General features: G+C 39.4%; 1 protein-coding gene across 1 annotated transcript; it reads left to right on the forward strand.

Moving 5' to 3' along the window:
* The first annotated feature begins 2,579 nt into the window (after positions 1–2,579).
* dap3 (death associated protein 3) lies at positions 2,580–11,123 on the forward strand. Its single transcript, XM_033639921.2, has 13 exons — positions 2,580–2,735; positions 2,940–2,981; positions 4,871–4,984; positions 5,085–5,186; positions 5,295–5,403; positions 5,505–5,597; positions 5,696–5,826; positions 7,123–7,203; positions 9,228–9,392; positions 9,504–9,563; positions 9,650–9,739; positions 10,629–10,746; positions 10,857–11,123. The coding sequence occupies exons 2-13, from the start codon at positions 2,943–2,945 to the stop codon at positions 10,940–10,942; spliced, it is 1,188 nt and encodes a 395-aa protein (XP_033495812.1). The 5' UTR covers positions 2,580–2,735; positions 2,940–2,942; the 3' UTR covers positions 10,943–11,123.
* The last annotated feature ends 344 nt before the right edge of the window (positions 11,124–11,467 follow it).

Here is an 11,467-nt window from a genome sequence, read left to right on the forward strand (position 1 = left end):
AGGAAGAGGCACTAAAAGAAAACAAAGAGATGCAAAGGATCTGCAAAGAGACACAAGATAACTAAGAAAAGGGGCAAAACAAACAGACAGACATAAAACAACCAAAGATGAAGCGCCTACTGATGAGGAGGAGACTCATAATGACCACAAAGAGATGCAAAGGAACTGCAAAGAGGTACACAATAACTACAAAACAAGCAAAACAACTGCAAAGAGACACAAAACAAATACAACATGACTAGGAAGCGACACAATACAACCAAAAAAAAAACACACAAAATTACCTTAAAGAAATACAAAATCACAAAAATATATATAATGACTACAAACAGACACAAAACCACCACAAAAACTGTGTCTTGTTCCTGTGTAGGAAAGGTGGTGGGGCTCTTTGCATATCTGTCCCTAGGGCCCCATTGTCTCATAATCTGCCAATTGAAGAAGCAAGAAACACTATTACTGTTGTTTTATTGTTTATAGGTCTATAGAGGGTCACAAGGATGTATACAGATTTCATTTCAACATTCCTGGGGACATATGAAACAGGCGGTCTGTGGGGTCCTTGGCCGGAAAATCTTGAGCATTAAACACTATTTCCTTTATTCTGGTGATTGTTTATACATCAAATTGTGCTTTTTTGCATCAATTTATGGTGTGGATTAAATTAAAAGTCCTCTGCTACTTTTGTTTTTTCACTGGAGTGGGGGGACAAATGCACGTCTTACAAATTGAGGGGGACGTATCCCCTGTATGCCCCTCGAAATCTACACCTGTGGAGGGCCAGATGAGCCCACTGTAACAAATATTACCTTTTGGCCCTTATTGCCCCGTGTTCCTCCTGTTTATATCACTATATTTATATTTTTTGTGTTTATATTTTAGCCCTATATTTTGCCTTGCACTATTTCATGGCTTGGGTTCAGATTTGGTTTTTACCTATGTGATTTTCTTTTTAATCAATATGAAAATGTTTGTATGATATTAATATATTTACAGATATTGAAGAGAGCCTGAGAGGCCTACGATTCCCATAGTCAACAACTGCTTCTCTGTTACTGTTCAGTACATGACAACAATAAAGAACTTGAACTTGAACTCTGTAACCTCAAAATACCCATTTAGTGCACGTAACAAACTCATGACTTTCACCTGTACCCAGCAAACACCCAGTACTGCTTTCTGAGGGTCTGCTGTATGTACAATAGTTATTAGTTAGTTGGGTGATTAATATCAAAAACACAAAGGACAATTTAACTGAGAATAAAGTTTTTTAAAACTAGATTTAGAGTCTCTCGACAAGATAGAGCCACAGGATGAGGTAATAATGTGGGACTTGTCATAAGGATGCTGCAGTGGTGCATACTCCAAAAATTGGAGGGCAGATTAGTAATTATTTAAATTACTACAGGGCCCTGGGCCACTGGGGCTGTTGCCCATTTTGCCTGATCAGTAATCCATCCTTGCCAACACATGGCCAGATCTCTTTAAGAGGCTCCAGATGACATGATTTTGGTCTCTATGGCTAACCCCAAACCATCACCTCCTGCCGCATGTGCTTTGTGTATAAACCCTATCAACTATGTTCCCATCAAGTACAGTGTGCATATAGACCCTCCTTTTCCAGCATAGGCGGTGGTAGATTTACTGGAGACAGTTTTTTTAAATGATGTATTTTGTTTCAACACGACTTTAGTCAGAAATATGCACCAGGGGACTGTACATTTTTTGAGAGGATTATCACTTTCATGACAATGCCAAAAAAATCAAAAAAGCCTCTGCATTCATGGCTGTGATGAAATGATCAAAGTTTAAAGACTGAAGCATGCAGAGCCTCTCGTTCTCAAGCACAGTACAAACTAAACAAATTAAGGCCGCATTAGGCCACCTTAGTTGATAATATACTTCAGTGGAGCATTTTTCTAAACCAATTTGCAGTTATTCAACATACATACAAACAATTGACATCCAGTGAACTGTGCTCTTTATAAGGGCCCTAGAGGTCAGAGGCTCCCTGCATGGGGCAACCTCCCTCTCTGCTTGCTTGTTAATCCAACCTTTGATATAGCCTACATCTCATATAAGCTATAGGCCACAGTATTTAAAAGCTATCTCCTGTTTTAGAGGATTTGGTAGTTTAAAATACAAAGAATTCATTTTCAACTAAGAATATTATGGAGCAATTTGAGGCTTGAGAAGCTAGTTGAAAGGTAGATGTGGAACATGTGTTTCTCATCATGAATACAGGAGGCTGCAACTTGTGTTTCATCTCCCTGGGAATCTTATAGAATTATAAAATTGAAAATACTGGTTTAAAAAAGGCAAAATCTCTCATGTATCCTGTCAAGTGAGTCCCGTTTAATGTTTTAAAATAACACTCTCCTTCTCCATAAACTCATTAATGTATGTAGCACCTCCACGGTGTATTTATATCTGCCATGAGCCGCACTGCATTAATTATTATTACAGGTGAAATGTGTCAAAGTCTGACAAACTCCATTTTCTTCAGTTGTTGTCGCCTGCCTCGCGCCACCTCATTGGCTGCGGAGAACTGTGACGGAGTTACGTCACTTCCTGCTGTGAGCTGCATCATGGCGGTGTCCGTGACAGATCTGGCACATTGACTTCGCCTGGAGGAGTGCAATTTACCCTCGTCTTAAACCGCTCCGGGGACATTTTTCTGTAAATGACCTGAACGGAAATTTTCATCACTGAATATTTAATAAACTAAATAGCAGGTAAACATATTTCTGAGTTTAAATAGCTCAGTGTTGCTAATGTTGCTTCTGTATTAGGCTGCTGGGGAGCACAGCTAGCTAACAGTTAGCTAACTGTTTACGCAAGGTTACAGGAAACCGGTGTGGATTTGTACACATTATATACTTCACTAGCTTTTACCATCCCTAGGATAAGTTAAATTAATGTCGGCCTTCTTGTTTCAGATCATGGCGCTCCACAGACTGTCCTTCAGACTGCGGCAAACGGTAAGATCACTGTTAGCAGCAGGTTTATTGAAGAAGCTGCAGATATATAACCTACACAGTATAGTTTAATGAACAAATAATACATGTCTAGATGTTTCTGACCTAGGCCAGCAGCTCTGGTTACAAAGTAAGAAGGCAAACGTCCATTGATGGTTGTTATGTTAAACCATAAACTGTACCAGGGTGTCTACAGGTCCTTAAACAGTTTTAAATGTCTTAAATTTAGTGTTACAACAATACGGTGTTAAAGTTATTGAATAGTCTTAAATTTGAATATGTGAGGTCTTAACTACTACAAACATTTTATCTAATTTCCTTGTGAAAATGAGTGAAGCCTTTCTATCTAAAAGTCCACATTTCTAATGTTACAAATCCTCAATAAACTATAATATTGTCATTTTACTTAATACTTAACTCACACTAATAACCACAAAAGACTTACCTCTGCACAAGACCACATTTATACTACTTGCTTGCAATGCTTACCGGTGATGATCAAGTAAGGAAAACATTGATTTGTCCAAAAAATTGTCCTAAATTTGGTTAAAAAGTGTTTTGAACGGGTCTTAAAAAGCATTAAATTTAACTGTCTGATACCTGTAGACACCCTGTGTACAGTTTATGTGTCAAACTGCTGCAAAACACAGATTTGTAATGTATTTATAGGGTGTGCATTACATGTACATCAGTGTACTAAATGTGTTTATTGGTAGTAGGTTAATGTACAATTCTAGCAATAGACTTACCAAAAATCTGAAACTAAATAACCAAAAGATTGATACACTTGAGTATTGTGATGTTATGTTTTGTGATTCTGTACCGATTCTTAAAAACATTGTATTAATTTTCTAATTGCAATTTTTACTGTCTTAATTTGTTTACTTTGAGAATTATTCAAACACCTTTACTCTATTATTTGTTTTTAGATGATATAGGGAAATGTTTTTTCCTTTGCTGAGGTTGCTCAGAAACTAGTGCTATGATGTTGGATGTTACAGGGACTTTGATAAATACAAGTGCAGATCCCACTGTTGTGATTGCATGAAAAAGTTTACATATCATAGTGTATAATATGACAGTTTTCCTAAAATTAGAGCTTAAAAAATGCCATCATCTTACTTTGCTTACAGTATCGCAACATATTGCAATATATTCATGAATCGTGATAGGTGTCATATGCCCAGACCATTTACTGAAGTTGCTCAAATAACTGCATGGGTAAGGTAGCTTACATAGGTTTACAGTATATATTTATCAAAATAATCTAATCTCTTCTGTTATTTATTTGAAAACTAAAAATGTTCAAAAGTAATATCCATCAAACCAATTTTGAGTTGTTATTAAGCACATATACAATCTAGATTAATACTGTACATCACAGTGACAGAGCACAAAGTTGTCTGTGCACCCAGTTAAGATTCAGCATCCTTCCTTTGGTTGAAGACACTGGATGCTTCCATTCAGTCCCAGAAGAGGACAGAAAGGATCACCTGTGTGATAAGATAAGATAAAATAATCCTTTAATAGTTGCACAGGGGGTAAATTTGTATTGTTGCAGCAGCAAAGGGAATAGTGCAAAACAAAAAGCATCAGTAAAAAAACACATATAAGTAAACTGAAGAACAAATCAAAATATGATAAATAGACAGGCTGAATGGCTGAATGCACATTATCGCATGAAGGAAGTATAGTTACTGCACAGTTTAAAATGAACTTTACTGATACCACTCCTGAGTGACACGAATCAATACAGCATCATGTGTTTTATTTGGATTATTTTTCTGTTTTTTCTTATTGTAGAGTCTGTCTTGTAAACCCCTGTGAGCCAGGCACATTTTGGATGTATATGACACTTAAATTAAAGTATTTGTTCTGCTAAACTTCTGCAGGTAACACATGTAAGATCCCTTCATACCAGTGGATGTGGGCAGCAGCAGGAAGTTGTGGCTGTAGAGTCAGAACATGAGCCCTTCTCAGTTTTCAGAACACGGGAGAATGATCCAGTAAGAGAATCTGACTTAAGCAGTGCAGCCGATTTGTGTTTGCAGCAGTTGTCTTTACATTTGTATGATTTCACCTGGCTCACTCTTTGTCTCTTTTCAGGCGTGCCAATCAGAGAATCATATCGGACAGTATTACACGCTGCCCTCTGCACACGTCTGCACTCTGTTCCCTCAGACCCTCCCTCGGCGCTATCAACAACAGGTACGTGTTATGTCTATAACTCCATGCACATTATTTTGACTCTTAGATAATATTTTGTGATTTATTTTAATGCCTACCATGAACAAGAATTGTCATGTCTGTATTTAGGTGAAGACGTTTAATGAAGCCTGTATGATGGTGAGGCAGCCAGCTCTAGAGGTCATCTCTTACCTGAAGAAAGCCGACTACAGCAAACCTCCTCTGCGGTATTTATTCTGTATCCTTTACAACACAGTCTCACACACACAGAGATGAACACACTCTTCTTCTCTTGATGCCTCTGAATAAACGTGCTGTTAACCTTATTGAGTTGTTCAGATGGGTTGAAGGGCAGTGGGAAGACAATGTCTCTCTGTCACACAGTCCACTTCTGCTACACACAAGGATGGCTGGTGCTGCATGTTCCTGATGGTGAGACAAACGCAATCACACAAGTGTCTGACTGCTTTGACCATACAGAGAGTGTCAACAGTGACCCTCCTTCATCCTCTGTGTTTTTTCTAATACAGCTCACCTCTGGGTGAAGAACTGTAGGGAGCTGCTGCCCTCGTCCTATAACACAGCTCGCTTTGATCAGCCGTTACAAGCCGCTGAATGGTTACGCACTTTCAGAACCACCAATCAGCACTTCCTTTCAAAGGTAATGATTTTATGCAGTGTGTTATGAACATCAGATGATATTTATTTGCTCCAATATTACAATATAACCCCTGAGTATACACAATCAAAATCAATGCACGTGGAGTGTTGCAAAATTTGTCACATTATTAACAAGCATTAGTCATTATTAGACCTTAAATGAGCCTTGACTGCATTTTCACAGCGGTTTAGGCCTGATATACATTAAGCAATGAAACAGCTTTCAGGCGCCACCTGAATTTACCCACACGCACAGCTGTGGAAGGCAGAGTGTGAAGCACAGTGTCTTTGCATGGCACAGAAGCAGTATAGCAGCATGATGTGGTTTTAGGGTTGGTATTTGAGGGAATCACATTTACATTCTAATGTAGCCAATTGAGGATGGAGCATCTTAAAGGGACAGTACACCCCCAAATCAAATGTACGTATTTTTCCTCTTGCCTGTAGAGCTAGATTTTTTTTGGTGAAAGTTACCAAGTGTTGGAGATATGTCGCTTTCCAAATATCACCACCTTGTTAGTCAAGATAATCCACAGACCTTGTTGTGAGCAGCTTCATGTAGGAACTATTTTCTTTCCTCCGAAATACACCCTCCAACCATATCAGCGAGCAGAAGGAAGTGTGCATCTGCTCATGGACAAGAGACTTGTGCTAAAGGCATAAGGTTAGCTAATTCGGTGATGCTAGTGAGCCAGCAGTAGATGCACACTTCCTTCCGTGCTGTGATACTGTTATCAGGTGTAGTTCGGTAGAAAGAAAATAGTTCCTACATGAATGTGCTCAAAACAAGGTCTGTGGATTATCTTGAGTGACCGAGTCATGGTTTCTGGGAAGAGACATTGCTGTTGAGGTTTTCAAATGTATTTTTTGCGGTGGCTTGAGCACCACAAGCTGAGTGCCATCTAGTTCCATTACATTGGAGAGAAGGTAAACATCTCTACAGCTGGTACCTCCAACACTCGACAGCTTGCACCAAAACAATCTAGTTTGATAACACTACAGGTGAGAGGAAGCATATGTATTTCTTATTTATGGCTGAACTGTCCCTATAAATACTCAGCCAGGCTTTGCCCATTAGCATCCAAAAAGGAATATGAATGGAAAAGTTCTGTTATGCAGCATCTTCATCAAAATACGGTCATATAGAATGCAGTGGGATTGAAATATGAATGTATGTAATTTGCATCATGGAACAAAGTGAAAGGTTTTTAGCTTTAAGTGAATGGTGCATGGTAACATGGTCAATAAAACGGTCTTTGATGTTGTACCGTCAGTGAAACTGCCATTTCTCTCCCAGATAAAGACAAAGCAGCGCTATGTGTGGACAAAGAGAGAGTTCACTGAGGAGGGATGTCTACTCGGAGAGCTGGTGGATCAGGTGAGCTTTCTCACTGACTTCTCTGGCTCTGAGTATTTATTTACGTTTAGTGGAGATGTGGTTTATCCCGCCCTCGGAGACATTTTCATCAGTTTGTTGTATTTTCTATCTGTTACCTATTCTTTCCACCTTCTGCCCTGCTGATTTCCCCACAGGGGGTCATTAAAGTTTCATCTTCAACCTTGCCTGTGCTTTGTGGTGATCAATAGCCAATGAACTGAGCACGGGGATGGATCAGCACAATATTTTTGTACCACACTCACTGACAGAGGTGGTAAAAAGAGCAGTAGATTTATGCTCAGCCTGTGAATTTGTCCACCTCTTCTAATCAGTCATCTTGCTCCGTATCATTTGTTCTAGAGACAATAGTGCTACCCTGTTTTGTCTAACTTGTCGTACAAACAAATTTCTGGTCACTGCTGGTGTTACTGTGAGCCCGTCGTAGGCTGTAATTAGATCTGATATTAATAGCCAGCCTTCTGACAGCACATTATTAGACAAAAGAAATCAAATCAGTGTCAAACCTCCTGCTGAGGCATCTGTATTGAACTGATGGATTTTTTCAGGCTTAAAACTAAAGAAATGGTGCGTGAAATTACTGTTTGCTCCGACACTTGAACATAACTCAGCTGCTCAGATTTTGACCTACAAAGTTATGTGTTGTTACGATTTATTAAGTCGTCCACTGATTTAGCACTGCAGTCCTTTGACATTGCTGCAGTCATGATGAACAGTTTTAAAAAATAAAGGCATCATAATTGATGCAACAGAAGCAAATTTGTCATCTTTTTGGTGCCTACATTACCCACAATGCAACTCACTTTAGTCAGACGTTCAGGTGTGTTATGCTGGCAACAGCCTCTATATATTATACTACTTTTTCCACATATGCTGTGGTCTCACATAACCAGACTTATCTCCACAGTGCTGTGTCAGTGCTAGAGAAAGCTCTGGAGGGACATATTATCATCATCATCGGATGTTGGTGATTGAGCAGAGAAGAAATTGTAGTAAAGTTGTCAAATGGTAGTAAAGGTGCATTGGTAAATGCAATAGGCCAATAACAGTTAAGATGAGTAATCCAGAGCAGCCCTCAATCATTTGACTCAAACATAGCTTAACCATGTCATATGATACACTGATTCAGTGCATTTTAAAAACAAATACTACTCTGACCATTAGATAAAGTTGCAGATTAACATTTTATCATCTATAAATTCATATTATAGACATCACTAACTATCCCTATAACAATTTGGCCACAATTTAGCACACCGACCAAACACAGTGCAGCCATATGCGAGGTCTCCACCTACAGTAGTTTTGTTTCCCCATAAATGGCAAACACGTCACAGTTTTACTAAATATACAAAAAATACTGAAAACCAGCCAACAGTTTAAAATGTCTGCTAAGATCTGGGGAGGCGAGCACCGTCCTTAAAATGGCTAATTCTCCACTAAAAAACGCCACAAAAACCAGGAACACATGGTTTTCGACTGTGTGATTCAACTTTGAAACATTGGCGAGGTTAGCGTCACTGAAGTATGCCACTGCCAGGGTAATAAGATGTGGCAAATCAACTCCGACTGGCTGTGCGAGAGTCCTGTGAGACGGACTCTGGGCTTGCTTAAGGTGCACTTACAAGTTGTTTTATTTGTTGCACATCTTTACAACAATTAACCGAACGTCAAAGCAAGCATGCCTCATTGCACGATCCACATCTTTTGTCAAAACTTGCCATCTTCAGTGTGTAGGCTGCTAGTTTCCCGTAGTGAAGTGGATTTTGAAGTCAGTAACATACAGATAGTGGAAGAGGGGGAGAATACTGGCCTAAAATGCGAGCCAGTGGCAGGCTCATAGCCATAGTCTGTTTCCACTGAATCAGTTCATGTGCAGTAGTACGCTCCAGGACCTGTAAACAGACTTGGATGTGTAAAATCGATAGACTTGCCCTTAAATTGCTTCTAATTTCCCTTCAAAAGACATCGTCATCAGGAGTCTGATGTTGTTTCTTCTGCCGCAGGGTATAGCTCGTGTGAAGAGCAGCAGTGATGTGGTGGGGGCGGTGATGAAGGAGCTGAGGCTGCAGAGCGGGCAGCCAGAGTCAGTCTTCCGCTTGGCCGTGGCTGTGGATGGTGTCAACGCCCTGTGGGGAAGATCCACCATCAAGAAGGAGGATAAGAGCCCTGTGAGGAAACACATCTTACAATCCTGTCATGCCTCATGCTTGTCTTCATGCTTCTCTCTCAGTTTCCACTGACAGGAAGTCTTCCGTGTCTCTCTTTCTTACCGTCATCAGGTGGATCCAGAGGAGCTCACTTTGATTTATAACCTGAGGAAGCTGATGACGAACGACTGGGTGAGAAGAACGCACTCAAGGCGATGACCACAGTTGCTTGAGAATATTATTTCTTTTTCCATTAACATTCACTCTCTTGGTCTCAGACTGGAGGCGCCATCATCACCACTCTGTCTCAGACGGGGTCTCTCTTCACTTCAAAATCTGCCTACTTGCCTCAAGAGCTGCTGGGAGAGGTCAGAGATCAGTTTATTGTACTTTGTAATCTGTAGCACTTGTCCTCAAGCTCTGACAGCAGATTAGTCTTTCCTTCTCTTTTCTAACTTGGGTCGTTAGTTGGGAAATGCAAACCTGGAGACTCCAATCCTCAAGACTCATGCAGAAGTTGTTTTTCAAATTTAAGTGAAATGATACTGCTTTGTGATGAACGTCTCTACTTTTTGTTGGAAGCGGTCCTGAACAGAAACAAATTATTGTCAAATCCTGGACCTGTTTCCAGAGTAAACCATGTGGTTGTGTTGTTGCAGTGGTTCACAATATTATTTATGTATCGGTTGTATTTATCCAATGTCTGCATGTCATAAGATCAATTTCCTAATGGAGCAATAAATCCATTATTGTCACCAGCCTCCTATGTTTATACTGCACCAACAATCGAACTGTAAAAATCAAAGCAGGGTCATAAACATTCTTGTCTCGCCAAATTAAAAAAATGTTGATTTTATAAATGTGTAATATTAATTATTTAGACTTCTGTTTTGATCACTCACCAGTTGGACTTAACTTTAACTTGTCTTGTTTTTAACAGGTTGATTAATTTTTAAAAATATGCAGTATATTTATATATTTGTATATAATGCAAAAAAGATGCATTGCATTTAAATCATAACAGTATTAATATCTCTATTTGTGTGAATATTGTAACAGGGCCTGTGGTGCATTATATATGATGATATGTAGTCTGCATTGTGTTAACAGTAATTTATTTCATCTAAATTATGCATATCTTGTTTTTGATATTTTCTTCTCTGATAATGCTAAACAGAATGACTCTGCATTTAATACCCCTCACAAAGACATTTGTTGTGCAGTATGTTGACTTCCTGTCTTTGTTTTGCTCATCAGAAGGGGTTCGACAGCATGGACCCGTTCATCCCAGTGTCGGTGCCCAACTACAGCGAGAAGGAGTTTGAGAGCTGCTACCTCTACTATTTGGACCGCCACTGGCTGCAGCACCCGCAGAGTGAGTGATGATACTGTGGATGCTTTTTTTTTTTTGTTTTTGTTTTTTGAAAGAAAGACATTTAAGTGATGCAGACAGAGTAACTTTAAACTCTTGCTTTCCCTCATCAGGTCGGACAGAGGAAGGGAAGAAAGAAATCATCTTTTTGAGCAACAGAAATCCAAAGATGTTGGACAGAATATGTGCCTCCCTGTGAAGTTACATAAAGACTTAAATCTCACACACACACACACACACACACACACACTCACACACTCATACAAATATCAGTGTCCTACAACTACATAAACATACAAATATCTGTCTATAATATCTGTAAATTATGATGCATGTATGTAACTTTGATAACAAAATGTCAAATAAAGTTTAAAAAATGGCTTTTTGTTTGAAGTAATTATTGCACATCAAGTCAAATCCACAATAAAGGGGGCATCAGGGGCTTAGTGGTTAGAGCAGGCGCCCTATGCACAAAGGCCCTGTCCTTGCTGCAGCGGCCTAGGCTCGACCCTGGCCTGCAGCCCTCCTGCAAGAAGAGGAAATGACCACAAAAAGAGATGCAAAGGAGCACCAAAGACCAACTAACTACAGAAAAGGGGCAAAAGAACCAAAAGAGACACAGAATTAAGTCAAAGAGATACAAAATGATTATAAACACACAAAACCACAAAAAGATGCCTAACAATGACAGAGATGCAAGACAACAAAAAGATGCAACACCACT

Source organism: Epinephelus lanceolatus, chromosome 10 (assembly GCF_041903045.1).
Source record: "Epinephelus lanceolatus isolate andai-2023 chromosome 10, ASM4190304v1, whole genome shotgun sequence".
In the NCBI taxonomy this organism is placed as follows: Eukaryota; Metazoa; Chordata; class Actinopteri; order Perciformes; family Serranidae; genus Epinephelus; species Epinephelus lanceolatus.